At 42.5% G+C, this 18,106-nt stretch overlaps 1 protein-coding gene across 7 annotated transcripts in view; it reads right to left on the bottom strand.

Annotated features, from left to right (window-relative positions):
• Positions 1-3,127: 3,127 nt before the first annotated feature.
• The window catches only part of LOC137186462 (spectrin beta chain, non-erythrocytic 4-like), an 82,873-nt gene continuing 67,894 nt past the window's right edge, over positions 3,128-18,106 (bottom strand). For 3 of the 7 annotated variants that reach the window (XM_067595415.1, XM_067595419.1, XM_067595421.1), the window contains 13 exons: positions 17,824-18,028; positions 17,305-17,550; positions 16,442-16,576; positions 15,396-15,640; positions 14,683-14,821; positions 14,037-14,121; positions 13,661-13,857; positions 12,472-13,505; positions 12,251-12,311; positions 11,732-11,988; positions 8,261-8,431; positions 6,531-6,573; positions 3,128-6,347 (listed from right to left, as the gene is read on the bottom strand). In XM_067595415.1, the coding sequence (XP_067451516.1) occupies positions 6,024-6,347; positions 6,531-6,573; positions 8,261-8,431; positions 11,732-11,988; positions 12,251-12,311; positions 12,472-13,505; positions 13,661-13,857; positions 14,037-14,121; positions 14,683-14,821; positions 15,396-15,640; positions 16,442-16,576; positions 17,305-17,550; positions 17,824-18,028 (3,142 nt within the window). In that variant the 3' untranslated portion in view covers positions 3,128-6,023. Of the gene's footprint in view, positions 6,348-6,530; positions 6,574-8,260; positions 8,432-8,525; positions 11,989-12,250; positions 12,312-12,471; positions 13,506-13,660; positions 13,858-14,036; positions 14,122-14,682; positions 14,822-15,395; positions 15,641-16,441; positions 16,577-17,304; positions 17,551-17,823; positions 18,029-18,106 lie in introns of those variants that run through there. The other 4 variants (XM_067595416.1, XM_067595417.1, XR_010929017.1 and 1 more) reach the window with 4 other exon arrangements.

Below are 18,106 nucleotides of genomic sequence, written 5' to 3'. Positions count from 1 at the left end.
ATAGACTTATTTTGTGCTTTAATTGTTTATGTCACAGAATACCAAATTAGTGTACAGGAACTAGTCCTTGATCAAATTTAGTCCTGATGAACATCATCATTAGGACATATTTTTTTTCTTAAATATGCCTTTAAAAATAAAATTACATAACTGTACTGCAACTTTCAGTACTTTTTAAAAGTTTAAGGATATATTGGGAGGGTTACAGTAAGTTTGTGTGTCTGTAAAGCACATTGATGCATGTATGTGATGTCAGGCTGTACAAATAAACTTGACTTTAGCCTTCGAGATAATGAAACACATAATACCTGTAGTCCCCCATAGCTGCTTAGATGCTTCACAAAAAGACACGCACAAACATTATCTTTCAATATCACAATTTGTATTTATCAATTCAAAGAAACGACTGTACAGAGTTAATGATTCGCAGTTGGTTCTGATCATTTTTATACAATATTGGTTCATTCATTCACCTTTTTCCAGTGTTGGTAGTTTGTGTCAGCCCTGGTGTGTTACAGTCATTGTACAGTGGAGGGATGGGTCTTCAAGACATGCACAGCAGTACCATAATAGAGACTATGTCATTCATGCAACCTCTTTGTCCTGACGTGTTCGTGTTGAAGGAAGTGCGGCTTATGGTACAAATAAACAATCCCCCTCCCTCCCCCCCAAAAACATAACAAAGACAAGGGGCAGTTTCCCAGTGTCACCGCGGATAAACTCATTTTTCTTGTTGGTTTTATTACAGAAAATACTTTTTGAGCAAATACATTTGTACATTATCAGGTTAGGTTGCTTGTAGGCAGGCATACAGAGAGACAGACAGGCTGAGGGCAGATAGACAGTGGTGCTCCGGGGGGGGGGGGGGTCCTGGATCAGCCAAAACTATTCATCAGTCAGCAGTGGATTATCTCTGGCTGCTGTTAGGACTTTGTTTGTTTGGATCTGCATGAACTACATGAAGTTTAGGATTGTTTGAGACAGAAAAATGAAGGTTGATGTCATGATGTAGTCGTCTGAAAGTAAAACAAATGCTTTGCTAAAACTATTTGGGCGAGGAAGTCAATAAGATGATGCCAACTGCATAAAATAATCATATTAATGTGTCTAATTAATCCTGATGTTTTTATAAAGTGTGAGACGTTTTAAAGCCTTGTTCATTTCGACTTTCAGCAAAACATAAACGGAGCAAAGTGCTTCACTAACTGTAAAGCTGTGGGAAGATGTGATTATAAGAGGAGATACACAGAAACTTCATGAGATCGGATATAAAAAATATTGTGCTTTTGTTGTGTTAAAGCAGTAAATGAACAGTTTATATGTCTGTAATCTCACAGCTACTGATGAGAAGGCTTTGATATGAGGTCTCACACTGTTCAGTGAAAGACGGTTAACTTTACACAACAAATAGTCAAGTTATTTATGTTTAAATAGTAGTGTTATTTTTCTAGAACTGCTTTTGTTATTTGAGATATTATTATAGATTATTATTATAGATATTAACCCTCCAATAAAAGATCCACATCTCCACAAAATCAGCCTCTTGTTCACTGTCAGTGACAAAACTTCTGTTACCAGCGTCACAAGCTGAAGTTCTGGGTCTGATTCAAGGATGCACCGATCAGTCCCGATACAGATACAGATACCTGGGCCGATACCGAGTACCGATCCGATACCAGTGTTTAATTAATAAGCTGCATGCCTCACTGTGTGGAGGAGACTGGGATCATTCTGTTATGTGTGAGGCAACATTACGCTTTACTTAAATGTTGCTTTCCTAACTTTGTAAAAACAAAATGTAACAAATAAATACATAGATATAAATGTACTGGATCGTTATTTATTAAAACAATGGTATCCGATACCAGATCCAACTATCTGAGTCAGTATCAGACCGATATCAGTATCGGTGCATCTCTATGTACAGATTCACAACATGATACATCACCTGAATGAGTAAACTTATGAGCCCTGGTTGTCCTCAAATACTTAAACAAATGCAAGATTAAAAAAATAAAAATTATACTTAAAAAACTTTAGGTTGATTGTGTTCACTCTCTTTTAAGCCCTATTGAAAGTCTGTTTATTTCAGTAGTTATATACTCCAGGCAGTGTGTGTATGTGTGTGTGTGTGTGTGTGTATTAGATCTGTTTTAATCCAGCAGCCGTCATTTTAACTGACAAATGAGAAGTGTGATCAGAGTTGGTTAAGGCTTTTTTACTGCTCCTAAACAGAGGATGAGGTTTCATTTAAACAAAATATCAACACATCCTCCATGTAGTAAGTATGATCAAGTTCTATATGTCTCTTTTTAGCTCTCTGTTGGTTTCTAACAAACTTCTACGTGAAACATCTGGTTCTTTTACTGCTAAATGCTCCACTATGTTCACCAGCTAGTCGTTCACTTTGTATATGTGTCACATGGTGATGAGCAGGAAGCGTCCAGCGGGTTTTAAGAGCTTTTTTTTTTGATGAACTGCAAATGACGTGATGAGAGCGATGAGACTGAACCAAAACAATGAGCTGAAAGTTGCTGAAATGAGAGAGCTGGGTGATAATTCTCTTTGAGTTCCTCACAAACGAGTCGTCACGTGATTCATTCTTAATATATAAAAATATTCCTTATAGCCGCTTTAACTTTCCCTCCGCTGGATCCCCAACACCACTGACCATCAGGCCTCAACTCTGCGACAGGCCAGCGTCCTAGTGCAAAGAAAAAGTTGCATAAAGTCTCATTTCATTGCTACCATGGGCATCATCATCATCATCATCATCATCATCAGTAAAATCCACAACATTACAAACATGAATTCCTGAACAAACTCTTCCTACATGAATCCGTAATACTGCATACTGCTGTGTGGTTTTGGTGTCCAAGATGCAACACGAAGACTGAAACTGTGTTTGTGGCCGAACGACTAAAAGCTATAAATAAAGATTTCACCTTCAATCTAACGAGATCTGTTTCTACTTCCCATGTGGATGTTTACTATCTTATCTTTCTTTTTCCAGAGAGAGAGAGAGAGCAGGAGGAAACATGATCTTTTTTTTTTTTTCTCCCCCAACAACAACAAAGTTCTACATTCATTTCCAAGTGAGAAAAGAAAAACACTGACTATAAAAACATTAATGATAGACCAAAAGGTATTTTATTCATCTTTCCATCTCGGCTGACAGACTGAGGTTGATGTGAACAGAACAGCACAGACACACACAGACAGGCAGGGCGCCTACCACCTCAAAACAGATTGTTGAACCATGCTGACTTTCACGTATGCGGTTGTCTCTGCTGTCAATGTCGTAAAACGGTTTAAATAACATATATTGTTTTTAATGTTAGCTGTTAGCTACACCCTGCATGATCTGTCCTGTGTGTATCTGCAGCAACAGTGAGTCAGTTTAGCAGGCTGTTCGATTCCTAATCTGACAGCAGAGGGCTGATCTGTATTCATTCATAATTCACCTCTTTCCACTCTGACTTTTCTTTCTTTCTTTCTTTGTTGTGTCCAACATGCATGTAAATGATTGCATTGATCTGGCATTCACACCTAAATTAGATGCATAAAATGTGTTGGAAACAAAACAAAAAAAAACAACATAAGATAAAGAAAGTTACAGTTCTCAAGACATGTTTTGATGTTAAACACAAACCAGACCAACAGGTCAGGAGAGAATTTAAAATCCTGAGGTGAACAAGACTTAAAAACCAGGAAAGATACTGAGACTGTCAGCTGATAATCTCAACATTAACTCTACTCTGGCAAATATAGATTTCTGAAAATATAACACAAATTCTGAGAGATTCTTGGGCTTGAAATGACTCCTGCTCCTATAGAGGAAGATGTAAACCAGATCTGAAGGTTTAGATACAGTAGCAGTGATATTAAAACAGCATTTGAAATGTTTTTTTAAAAGGATTTTAAATGCTTTCTGACCTGGATGCTCCTATCAGGGCAGGAACCACCAGTTTTATTTCGACTGATCCCCCCCCTGTTTGTCGTTTATGGCTTCGTGGTGAGTTTACAGTAAAGAAAAAAAAAACGGAAAAAATGACGTGTGGATGCTGAAAAGACGAGCTTCTTTTTGACATGTGATTTCTCTCCGAGCAAAACATGCAATCTCACAACTAACAGACAAGTTTAAACCCTTTTTTTTTTTTTTTGTCTAAATATTTGGTCAGTCTGATATCCCGTCTCTCAACAGGAAGCCAGTTCATTCACTTATTCATTCATTCATTCACTCCTCTCTATTTCTACACTGATGGGACGTCGAACTGGACCTTTTACACTCTTTAACATGTTTATTATAACATGTTAAACCTGCTGAGTTGTATTCCCCCCCCCTCTGTATGTGTGTGTGTGTGTGTGTGTGTGTGTGTGTTGTCGTGGAGGTCTGTTCTGTGGATCGGACATGTCTGGAAGACTGAGGTGGCGTCTGAGGGGACGAAACATATTAACACGTAAAGCACACGGTAAGCACACACTAACATAAGTAACCTGAGAGCTATGGAGACCCTGGGAGCAGAGAGCAGCACACACACACACACACACAATCAGACACACACACAATCACACACACACACACACACACACAAAACGAAGATTATTTAAAATTCTCTATAAAAACAGGATGCAACAGATTTGTGAGAATAAATCAAAGAGAATATCTGACGAGTAGTTTTGATGTTGTAAGAGAATAGAAGAGTAGATGTGGCCTGTTTGCCGCCTGGAGGCCTTGTTCATTAAAAACACGCCAGGCGCAGAATCTGTGCTTATGACCACAGCCAAACAGCTTGATCCTGATGCTCAAACCAGCAGCTTACAACCAATTTCACCCAAACGTAAACATTAGCTTCTATTTGACAAATTAAACAATATTTTGAATGAATTAGGTGCACCATCAGATTGTTTTTCTCTGTCTGACCACTGATCCAACGTCTGTCTTTATTATCTTTATGAATCAGTCCTGTAGTCTTTAGGTTCACACAGGTTAAACACCTTGTGATCCTTCATGAATGAGGGGAAGCAGCTGTTTGCTCTTAGTGAACAACATTTAATGTAACAAAAAAAAAAATCATGATTTCAAGCCTTTGGATGTATTTGTTTTCATTTCTTCTTTTTTTTTTTTAATATTCCTGATTGTTTTAAAGTCCATCACTCTACTCTTCTCTTCCTCCTTCCTCCTTCCTAGAATCAGCTGTTCATCCGTGGTGAGTTTGGATGAATGTGGGGGTCGTTGCTGTCAAACTAAAACCATTTTCATCCACTTTTTTTGTTTTTTTTTTAGACCTTGAGACGGACGGGGATGAAGTGGAGAGAGAAAAAAAACCCGGTGAACTAAAAAAAAGCTTCTCTAAAGTTTGTACGTCTGCTGTAAAACATTTTGGCATAATTTTTTTTTTCATTCTCTTTCGATCTACGAGGAGTAATAAGACATAGTGTAAGGATGTCTCGACTTACGGACAGACAGATAAGATACAGTAGATAGGACAGACGGACGAGAAATACATAAAGATACAGCTCATCTCATAGAAAAAACAAACATGGAACAGCATGAGCTACGTTTTTAATCGCACTACCAGCCATCGGTAACAGCCTTTTGAGTTTAACGTGATGCGTGTCCCGTCTCTCTCTCACACGCGTTAATGTTGCGGGATGAACCCCCCCCTCCTCCCCCTCCTCCCCCCGACCCTCTGCAGTTCTCTGAAACAGCCACCAGGAAGTGGTGGAGCGTCAGTGACTCTGTGTGAAGAAGAGAGAGAGAGAGAGAGAGAGAGAGAGAGAAAGAAAGACATCTGCTCCAAATCCGTCCTGTCCGTCCTATGAGTGAGCAGCCCGGGGTCAATCCTTCCATCCTTGTGTGTGTGTGTTTCACTTTCCATCCAAACTCAACCGCTTTGTTGACAGTGTTGGAGGCGGAGAGAAGGAGGGGGGCGTTTACTACCAGTCTGTGGCCCCCGCCTCCCTCCCGGAGTTCATGGTTTTTTTTACGGTTCGATCCCGACCGGTCCGTCATCCGGGGTTCACTTTTTCTTACTGGACTTTTCCGAGCGTTTCCCTTCCGACTTCCCTCCCCGATCCGACCTCTCCGACCTCTCGCCTCTCTCCCTCTCCTTCTCCTTCTCCTTCTCACGTTCTTTCTCCTTTTCTCTCTCCGCGCGCTCGATCTTCTCGGCCCGGTCCGAGCGCTCGCCGCCTCGCTCCGATCTGTTGTCCGCCTTGCTGCCGTCGCGCCGCGTGCCCTCGTCAGTGGATGAGGTAGTTGGTTGGGGCTGACCCCATTTGGCAATCTCCTCGTGCTCTGAAATACTGGCGGTGATTTTGGTCACCCACGTTTTGAGGTCCTCCTGCGATGGGAGGGAGGGGGGAGGAGAGGGATCACAGATGACATGTGATTGGTCATTTACTGTTTATGTTTTATGTTTTCTTACTAATAATAATGAGGAATCGTACATTATGTGATAAGCAGAATGAAGCTGCAACTCCTTTAATTATTTTGATATCTGATAAGAAACACAAGAATGTCTCACCTCATCTTTTGCATGAAACAAAAACTCGCTGCCGTCCTTCGTTCTGTGGTAAGAGGAGAGATTTTGAACTTAAAAACAGTGTAGTGCCAAACATGTTTGATAGATAAGTCTTAAACAGTAAAGAATCAGACCTGGCTCAAACTGTATTTGTAATTAAACGGTCACTCCCTCCAGTAATTTAGCATTTCACTTCTATAAAGTTGGAGAACTCACAAGCAGCAGAGGCTGAGATATCCTAACTTTTGGGTAAAATCTCCAAAAACACCAACGCCTGTCACACTCCACACCACGTTTGTAATGCAGGCTTTCCGTTATAAATTTGTAGTCATCAAGCCAAAGCCGATGACATCATCAGGGTCACTTTCTGAAACTTTAGAAAGATCCACAGAAAGAACTAAAGGAAACATTGTACAACTGTTTTTACAGGCTGAGAAATGCTCCTCATGAAGAGTAAACTGAACTTGTTAAGTTGGTGGAGTGCCCCTTTAAACCTTGCTTGATGTGTTTTGATTAAATTAGCAATGATTATTAAAAAAACAAAAGAAAAACTGAAATTTTTGTATTTTTACAGTTGACAAAAGTCTATTCAAAGGGGACATATTATGCTTTTTGTGGTTTTCTTTTATTTATATACTGTTATGATGTTGGATATCTATGCTAAACATGGTAAAAGTTCCCAAACTTGAGGTTAACGTACGTAGAAATGTTCCCTGCAAGTCAGAAGCCAGAGCTTCAACCTGCTCTGAACACTTCCTTTGCAACGTTTTTTTCTATCTTGCCGACGAGCTGACGTCAGCTCCTTTTGCATGCCTGTAAACGGCTGTCGCCTTGGTTGCCAAGGTTGTTGCTATAGTTTATCCATGGGTTGTTCATATTGTCCACTCACATATTTTGGATCAGATTTCGGCTCGAACATGTACAGATGTATTTCAGAAGTTGACATTTTGAGTAAAGAACAAAAAAAGTAGTGAACTCTTACTACTATAATTTGTTTCATAGTTTGTTGCCTCCTTCCACGAGCTGGCCAATCAGAACAGAGTGGGCTCATTGGGAGGAGGGTCTTAAAGAGACAGGAGCTAAAACGGCCTGTTTCACACAGAGGCTGAACTGAGGGGCTGCATAAAGGACCAGTATAAGATAAATAAGGAGTTTTTTGAACTGTAAATCTTCCATCTTCCAGTAGAGCCCCAGAATATGAATACAGACCTGTAAATGTGTATGATATGTCCCTTTAAATACACAAGATGACTTTCAAATATGTCTTCATGCAGTTAATTCCACTCACCTAAGGGCCAGATCTCACCACAAAGTGTGTCGCTGCAGTTATACAAGTAGCTAGCTAGCTCACTAACTTAAATAGCAGTTAAGTACGCTAGCAAAGTAACTAACTTGCCAACTACAAGACTGACAGCACATAACATCACAGGCCTTTTACAGTATTTCTTTCACTACAGATGTGCTGTCTGAAATGACAAACACTAACACCATATCTACTTCTACTTTTTTTTTTACTTTTCAAATGTCAACAAAGTTAAGACAAGTTGCTGTTGGTTGTCAAATTTGAGATCACTTAAGACTCCATTTGTGGATTTGTTGTGGTAAGAAAATCCACTGATGGAGGCAAAAACAAGATCTAAGAGGTTGAGATTTCTGTGCCTGTGTTTAAAAGTTACAACAAAACATAACAGTAAAGATATGAGGTAATAAAAGGTATGAAAACATCTCCTCACTTGAGCGTGAAGACGTTCTTCTTCTTCTTGTAGCCGTTGGTGACGTCGCAGTGGCAGTGGGAGAGGTTGAGCAGCGGCTCGTTGTTGTAGGGCGTGGTGGTGTTCTTGGCATCCTTGTAGAAACCCATCTCCCCTTTGTTCAGCACGCAGTACAGGTTGACCCATGACCTGCTGTGGTGTGGGAAGGTGGGGGGGGAGGGAGGGAGGAAGGAGTGGGGGCAAGGGGGTGAGGGGAGGGAGTGCGGAGGAGGGGAAGGTGGAGGGAGGAGTATGGGGGAAGGTGGGGAGGTGTTGGTTGGGGGGAGTGGGGGGAGATGGGAGGAGTCAGGAATAGCTGCAGAGTCGCTCTCGCTAAGCTAACACCTCACTCACCTGACCAGAGCAGACAGGTAGGTAGGCGGGATGGACCAGCACCAAGAAGGGAGGACGAAACACAACTGCTGAACAAACACAGACGAACGGACGGACACACGGATGATGGAGGGAGGAAGTGGGGGATGGAGGGATGGGGGAGGGAGGCTACGTACAGTTCGTGTCCAAGCGTTCGGGGCTTATATATGACTTACCTTGGAGGAGACGAGAGGAGCAGCCAGCAGCATCGAGGAGGGAGAGGAGAAAGCAGAGAGGGGGGAGTTTGGTTAAATGGCATTTTGGCAACAAAACAACTAAAAGTCTGGTCATGCTTCTTTTCCCCTCTGTGAGCGTGTTTACATGCACACAGCATTCATAGCTTACACCCAAATAAAGGTATTATTCAGAGCACGCTGTCTGTGTGCAGCTTAATATACTGATTTCAAATACGTCTGTGAACTAACAATACAGTTCATGTTGCAATGGAGGCAGACCGGAAGAGAAGAGAGCCAACGGTGCATGGGATAAGGTGTCTAAACGGCTAAAATCAGCACTACAGTCTAGTGAGGTTCAATTTAAGAGAAGATGAAGTGAAGGGAAATTAATGAAAAAATGAAAAACAATAATAACAAGATGCTGAAGATTTTTTGGGACAATGTCAGAAATGTTCTAATCATACAGACAAGAGCTTTAACAACTACATTATTTTAATAAAGATAAAAAACTATTATTTTGGGGGTGAAAATGCTACTTTTTATTTAGATAATTTTTTATATATATAGCTAACCTTTATCTTAACCTCATTTTATGGTGAAGTTGACCTAGACTTGAGATTTAGACTTCAAAGATCTTGGCCACAGACACGCTGCTTTAACACGGTGTGATTTTCAACTATCCCAGACTAAAGCTGACAATTGCAGGAGAAACGTGGTGAAATATTTGGTTGTAATGACAAACGGTCGTCCCAGATTGAAGCACATTCACTGACGTCTGATTTAGAGCTTTGGTCATAAATTTAGGACCAAATTCTCACATTGTGACTACTGCTACAACCCGTCTCCATACCAACTGATCAGAATATGACCTAAAATGATACAGAATACCTCTAAAAAACATATTTACCACAAACTCGTTTTGCAAAATTGGCTTTTCATGTTTCCCTCTTTTCCCTAAACTCTCCTCCTCATGTTCTGAAGTTTTTTAATGCATAAAATTTGCCAGCGCTTTGGTTTGTTTATTGTTTTGTTTGTGAGCAGATGGATGACACCAGATGATAAATTGTCTGCTTGTATTTAAATCGCAGCGTTTAGTTATATCAGGTTTTAATCACACTATACTGTGTCTCAAAACTGATACAGCATATAGTCCGACACAGACTGTGACCAAGATCTTAATAAAACCATTCTTTTGTTGTTATTGGACAATGTAAAGGCAACATAAGAGCTGCAAATTTTGAATTCTAACAAAATAATCAATCTTTTATCTTCTCTATTTCTATTTTTTACAGTAAAGTGCTCAGATTTTTACTATCTTTACAGTGGTTGACATTAATTTATCTTAGAATACAGACACAAAACCTGTAGAACAAGTTTCAGCTTTTTAGGATTAATTAGAAACTGAGCTGACAGCTCTGAGCCAGAAGCGATGTGGAACTTCAACTCTCTATATGTGACTACTGACATATTTTTATAACACCACGTCTGGTGTTTAATATAAAGAATATACACCATTCACATGCACCGTATCCTATTATAAGGATCACTTAGTTATCCTGAATAATACCAGAATATTAATGTGCACATACACATACTCAGTGCTTTATCATGTAGCTATGAGACAAGATGAATCTCAATCCTTCCTCAAAGACTAACTGATTCCTCTCTTTCTCAGTATCGATTGGAGGAAAAGATCTGAGGGTCTCCGCCGCCCGCCGCGGATCTTCTCCTCCAATCAAATCCGAATCCGAAGCAAACAGAGAGCATAAATTAAGTCAAACGAGGAGCCGTTTGGAGATTCACACTTGTCCGGACTTAAGCCATTCAGGATTATGCTTTACCTTGCCATGTACATAACAGGGCATGTACATACGAGACATTCATCCACTGCCTTAAGTTGGTGCGTGAGTGGGACTCATCCGCAGCTGGGAAGGGGGGATGAGCGTTTTTTAGCTGTGCGTGGTCAGCCCAGCCGCTAGAGGGCAGTGCAGAGAGAGAGACTGTGACGTTGGTGTCTCTCAGGAGGAAGCAGGGCAGGTCATCTGTGGAGGCCAGGTAGTGTTTGTGTGTGTGTGTGTGTGTGTGTGTGTGTGTGTGTGTGGTTACTGGTCATAATCCAGTGTACGCCATCAGCCAATCACTTCAGCTGTGCGTTATTCTTCTGTGGGCTCGTGTTAGATCAAGAGGCAACATGCATGACATTTTCACATGCGATGACATTTCTGCGTTTTTACTGATTTAATTAATGAAACCGTTGACTTCACATTCTGATCCCTATGATCAGAGACGACATTGAAAAAAAAGCTCCAGCCTGGTATGAGAATAATGTAGGAGAGTCTTACATCCGTTTTTTAATAGCAACAAACAGTCATATATAACTAAATATGCGTAAACCTTAATGTATACATGCTTCTATAGAGACGTACAGCTTGCCAGTATCATGTTGACCCACACACACTGGGGCGACTGTTAAGGCACCATGTGTGATCTTGAGCCGGGTGTGTCGGTCATGCATGTGTTTCAACATGTCAGCGGAGTGTGTTAGCTTGTTAGCTTAGCATGCTAAAGTCATGCCCCTGTCTATTACTGTTGAGTCAAAAAAAACATGGAGGGAGCAGTGATGTCATCAGAAACAGACAGCAGAGTTTACAATAATGTGCAGACAACATGTGTCAAATGGTAGTTGAAGGTACTCCAATAAGGTTAAAAATAACCTTCCTGGAGAACCAAGTTAAACTCTAAGCAATACTTTCAAATACTATTTGACAATGCACATTTTATATTTAATAAATGAGAATCCCTGCAGCCTGATACTCATGACAACAGAGTCTATCCTCCTTCTCTCTGACTTCTATCATCTGCTCTTCCAGATGTTATGTTCGTCATTATGACCCTGAACACCCACCTATTGGTGCTCTTCTTCAGGCTCTCGATGTCCAGCTTGCGGAAAAGGAAGCCCTCGTGATGTGCAGTGTGCGTTGGTGGCTGGGGGACCGCCGGGCTACTCTGGGCCGGAGCGGACCTGGACCGCCGCGTCGTCTCTCCTGCCTCTTTGGGGCGCGGTCGGCGCCGTGGTTTGGGCCTGTCCCGAGCTCGAGGCCGTTCGGGACGGGAAGACTTCTCTGGTAACCCGTTAGGCAGGCGGGGCACCTCACCGCGGGCCTGCAGGATGTGGTTCATGGTTTAAAAGTAATCTTTGATGAATCACAAGTGTCTTTTCCATCATCTAAAGAATATGTAAAGTATGTTCTTTTTGGAGAAAAAGTAAAATATGTTCAACTTCATGTAACCTACAGCAAACTTGACAAGGAAACAATAAAAAACACCACACATGAGCTGAAACATACAACATACAACAATAAATACTGTGAGGATTTGCAAACACTGCATTGTAATGAATTGCAGAACACATAAATCTCCAGACCTGTGCAGCTTCTCTTTCTTGCAGCTGCTCTACAATTTCTGCTAAGGTGGATCTCTTCTCTCTGTGGAAGAAATGCAGATTCACACAATAAAACATACCCCTTTAATCAAATATCGACTTATATGCTGCTAAAACCTGCTAATTACCTTGTCATGTTGAAATCAACATAACCTAAAAGTACACATCTCAGTAAACTCTCAAACAGCTTCATAAAGTCTCACCCTCCTCCCGAGCGTCTGTCTGAGTGTTCCTTCCCGGTGTCGTGTTCACTGGATTCCTGTCTCTCCAGCCGGTGTCGGTCCCTGTCTCTCCGCCGGCCGTCGTGGCTTCCGTGGCCCTCCTGCTCGCTGGACGTTTGCCTCTCCAACGTCCGTCTCTCCCGCCTCTCTGCTTGTTCCCTCCACACCTCCTGAGGCAGCTCGTCCCTGCGCGCCTGGATCAGCTGCTCGCTGGACAGCTGCCGTTCTATCCTGTGGTCCCTGTGGTGGGTGTGGGTCTGGACCTGGGGCTCAGCTTGGCCCAACGGGTCAGTCCTGGACCCCCGAGGCCCTCTGGTGGGCTCGCTGTGTAGTCTCTCCCGACTCGGCTCCTGGAGCACCACCTCGGCCATCACAGCCACCTCCGCTTTCTCCGTCCCTATCTCTCCCATCATCATCTCTCTCTCCCTCCCCCTCTCCCTCGCTTTCTCCAGCCGGCTGGCCACGAGCAGCGGCGTCACCGCGTCATCCAGGTGTTTGATTTTGGGTTGCCGTAGATACGGGGATGATTTCGCTTCCGGTTCCCTTGCCGCCTGTCCCGTCTGTAGGTGAGTCATCACCTTCACTGCCTGGTCTCTCAGCGTGCCGGTGCTTTCTCGCGCCTGGTTGGCTGAGACGAGCATGGCCGCTGTGGCGACTGAAGCAATGGAGGAAGGAGCGGGCTGGCCTAGTCCCGCAGCCACGCCCACCACGCTGGCGTGCCGCGCCTCCAGGGAGTGGCGGTAACTGGAACCGTTCATCACAGGAGTGTAGTTAGCGACCGTCGAGCCCAGCCGGCGAGCCACGGATGAAGGCGAGGGTGTCGGGGTGGCAGGCGAGGGCGAAGGAGGAGAGCTGGCTTCGTTCTGCTCGTAGATGGTCTGTCTCATGACGGGGGAGAGCGGGAGACGGGGAAGGGTGGATAGAGCGGGTGCGGCATCTTGGGGGTCCAGGAAGACTTTACGCCCCAGTAGGGGGGTCGGGGGTAGTTTACTTTGCTCGGCTTTCAACTTTTCTACCTGCGGACAGAAAACAGAAGCAGCTTTAAATAAAACGCAGGGCTTTGATGTGAGTGAATGACATTTAATATTTTATGGAAATATATGCCTCCATCTTGGAAATCCTCCACTCTTAGCCAACAGTGATTCATTTTATAATATGATGATGATGATACCGTGGTGAGTCGTCGCAGTGAGCTGAATCGCTCCTCCCAGGTGGCAGCGGCTTTGCGGAAAGCTTCATGTCGACGGATCAGCTGCTCCACCTCGTCTACGCTCGCGCCCAGCTCGTTGCTGTTAATGAACGGCTCCTGTGCGGTCAGCCACGCCTCTGCCACCACTGCGTCCTGGGCGAACTGGTGAACCTCCAACACTGAGGGCAGGAGAGGAGAAACAAAAATAACATTAAAAATATACTATAGTTTTCATTCTCCTCTGAGCATGAAATGTGTATTTATATTTATATATTTGTATCTTTAGGTGTTTCTACATCTGTCTATATTTATTATAGATTTTAGGCCTACGTGTGTGTGCTTGTGTGTGTGTACTCACATTGCTGTAGCATTTCCCAGTGCCTGTCCCACATCTCAGACAGCTCATGTTGTTTAGCCATCACCTTGTCCAGCTTCTCCTTGATCTGAGAGTGAATGGAAAAATGAAAACTCAAAGTGAGCTTGCTGATAGTTTTCTGAAAGCCTGAAAAGCTTGAACACAACTTCATTTCACAGCAGTTTGAATGCCGGCGACATGTCAACCTAAGAAATAAAACCTGTATCTGTAAATAAAGATCTCCTCATCTGTATAGCAATCAATTTAGATCAACACTCTTTGAATATTAAATTTAAAGACATTTCTCTGAATTTTAAGTATTTTTTTGTTAAAATTCAACAGGTCAAAACAAGTCCTGTGTTATTCTTGATTCCTGGGTTTTCATCAGGTCGTGAGCTGTGATGCATGGATAAGAAACAAGGCTTGTTGATGAGTTTGGGAGTCCAAGTTAAAGTGCTCTTAAGGTTATCAGTTTTTCCTCAAAAAAATTTTAAGGCCTTTTTTCCCACAAACATTCAGTGATGCTCAAAGTCTGTGGGACCCTGGTCAATACTCAACATGAGGAATTTTGTAGAGGAGTTGTCGTGTAAAAATATTTACTTTTTCTAAAGTCTAACTGAAGTTTATAATAATTATCTCCTCATCTCACCTCTTCAGCTGCAGGGTTTCTAGCAGCCAGCAGAGTCTTTCCCATCTCGATACACTCCAGCGTGCTCTGACTGCGAGCCTCCACTTCGCTCTTCAGACTCTGGTGATAGTTCATCAACACTTCTACTGAAGACACGTCCCTGCAGGCAACACAGAACACACACACACACACACAGTTAGCTCACCATACACAGACACCAACACCTAATTGGTTTTCCACACTACTGACTGACTATACACAGAGAACTGTGCTGTAAAACTATTTCTGACTGGTGTGTTAGACAGACAGATCTTTTTTAGAAGTAATTCAGGTTGTTATGGAGTTGTTGATCACAGCTTCAACTGAGAATAAAGACATTTCTGTTGATGAGAGGATTGATTACTGTTTTGTTTCAGCCTGATAAAGATTTATTTATGATTTATTAAGATTTAAAACATATGAGTTACAGCTAAAATGTGGTGAATATTGCTGTTAATGTAGTGATTCTTTTCATGGAGCCCTCCTGTTGGCTACTTGTTGGCTGCTGGATGATATTTTTGGTCATTTGCAACACCTGAGTCTCACAGATTACACTGGATTACAAAAATTCCTCTTATTCTTTACTTAAAAAAAAGTTTTTGTAACTTGAACTCTTCTCTCTCTGGTCGTTATATCTTTGTGTGAAAGGTGAGCTTGTAACAGATTCTGCGTTCCTGCTCCGGTAGCACGGATACCTGGGTTTCTCTCCTGATCCTATCTGACAGATGATCGAATCCATCCACATGATCTGATCTCGGACCATGCTGAAGAACCTCAGCTTGTCCGTCTCCGTGGTGATCTGCACCCGACACTCCTCGCAGGACGTCAGCAGCTCCTTCCAGCACTGCATCACCTCGTGCTCGTGGCAGGCGATGGTTTCCGCCTTCTCGCCGGCGTACACCGTCCTCAGCTGGGCCGCGCTCTCCTGCAGCTGACGCACCTGGCAGAGCGGAAGCGTAGATTTTAGGGGAATGCTAAGCTGAACAAGGAAAGAAAAGAAATTAAATTATAGAAAGGGAAAGATTTTGTTTTTTTTCCCGAATGACGCACAAAACACAGCTGCTCTGACAGCTGTGTGTTTAGTCAGAGACAAACGGTACAGGCTCCGTCACTGGAGCTGCCGCCGAGCAGCTGTGATTTTTGCATCTTTCTTTAGTGAAATGTGCCGCTGTCTCTGTTCCCCAGGTGCATGACAGAGATGAGGTTAAACAGAATGAAATGCAGAGTGAGATGAAGATTCACCCTCACAAATAACCAAATATTTTAACTATTATTTATTTCATTCAAACTGGTTTTATTGGTATTACATGGCAATGTTTTAAAATACTTTTAACACTTACAATGTGTAGAATAGAACAAAATACAAGAAAAGAATATCAGTACACAAGGACAGACAATTTATTCCAAGAAATGTGGGGATTTTGGAGGATAATTCTGCAGTTGAAAGCCAATCACAAACTCCAATCAGTGCATAGAAAGAAAACAATAATAGTATCATCATTGCTATCTTACCGATTCAACATGATCACCTTCACCTCATGCATGCATGCTAAACAAATGTCTGCAGGCCTTGAAGTGCATGTGAAAAATTAGCATTAGCCTCTCTCCTGTGAACCATTACGGGGCGATCATCGTCGGAGGAGGAGGTCTTTGTGATTCTTCTCTACACGTGTCTTGAGGTCAGTGAATACTAAAAGCAGGTAATTTAACATGCTGTGTGTTCATGTGCATGTTGCCGTACCTGCGTGACCAGCAGCTGTATGTCCTGCTCGAAGCTGTGCAGGAGTCTCTGCAGGGTGCTGGTGTTGGCGGTGCTGCCCTGCCGATCCTGAACTTCAGGCAGCCTTCGATGTTTGTCCTCAATCTGGGCCAAAACCTGAAGAAAAAAAGATGATAAAGCAGTGCAGAAAAGTTTAATGTGTGGAGAAAAGTATAAAACATCTTTAGTTCATACAATGTCTGTGTGTGGTTTGTGAGATCTGTGTAGAAAAAGTAGAAAAAGTTTTGTGTTTTTAAAGCTTAACTGCCATTGAATGATTAAATTTCTCCTCTGTGGGTTAAGAAATGTCCACAAATCTTGGGTTTATACAATATTTTCAAAATAAACTCATGGCACTACATGGCAGCTGACGTTTTGGAGCTAAAATGTTTGCACTCGACAACAATTAATTCTAACTAATGCATAAAATCTCAGTGTAGCCTATCAAATTGAAGTGATTGATTGTTTTATTTCTGGCAGAAAAACGGAACAGTTTGCTTACTTTGAAGGACATTGGTGCATAATCAGCAACTAATTTACATTTTCTCCCCCCTTTTTTTTTTTATTTTTCAAGCTGTCCTCATCACAGAGGGCCCTTCATGTGACAGAAAACACTAAAACGTGGGTGAAATAAGTTTAAATCAATCTGCTTTTTAAAAGAAAATAGAAAATAATAAGCCTTATTTATTATATATGTTGTCTTACATTGATATTCCCCTCAATGATTAATAAGCTGTTATCATTGCACCAAACAATATTGTACTATATAGTATCAAATAGCTAATAGTTCCTATGTCTTGTGTCTTTTTGCGTTTCACTTCAGCTTCGTCGCTCATTCATCTTACCTCTCTGCAGTCAGAGAAGAACTTGTGTAGTTGGTGTGAGGCGGCGAGCATCTGCGCCCGGGTCTCCATCAGCTCCAGCAGGTCGGCCCAGGCCTCGTTCACCCCGTCCTTCCATTCAGCGATGGTGGCGGCCTCGGCGTGGCCGTAATCGATGAGCTCATCCACCATCTGGTTGACGGCCGTCACTCGTTCCTGCCCCACGCTGCCCGTCTCTGACGCAAACTCTGTGAATTTCTCCTGCAGGACCTGGAAGAGGGAGGATGGAGGGAGGGAAATAGAACAAGAGCAGAAAATAATCTCTTGTTTTAGATTGTTAGTAAATGAACATCTAGTACTCTTCATGTGCTTTTAGATACGTTACTCATTCACAGGCACATCAAAAATGAATAAAACCATCCAATTAACAGTTGTAACTTGACATAATAAACAGTCAAATGAGAACATGTCTCCGTGTAATTTTTAAATGAGGCTTCTTAAATCTATTATTAATCCACAGACACTATCAGCTGACACACTTACAGTGACATGCTCATAGTCTTGACCCAGTTCGGGCGAGCTAGCGACCACCTCCCTCTGAGCGATCCACTGCTCCAGCTCGTCTACCTCCCTGTTGAGCTGGTAGAGCCAGTACTGCTGCTCCAGACGGCTCTTCCTCTCCTCCACCAGGTCCTTCAGAGACACGTACAGACGGTCGATCTGCGACTGACGCTTGCTGATCTGCTCGCTGTGGAAGAGAGAGGAGAAAGCGTGTCAGGTCAAGTAGAGAAGACTCTCACCTTTAGTTACCCACAGTAGGTACAAA

Source organism: Thunnus thynnus, chromosome 7, assembly GCF_963924715.1.
Source record: "Thunnus thynnus chromosome 7, fThuThy2.1, whole genome shotgun sequence".
In the NCBI taxonomy this organism is placed as follows: domain Eukaryota; kingdom Metazoa; phylum Chordata; class Actinopteri; order Scombriformes; family Scombridae; genus Thunnus; species Thunnus thynnus.
The sequence above is the reverse complement of the archived record's forward strand: the minus strand, read 5'-3'. Positions and strand labels throughout refer to the sequence as shown.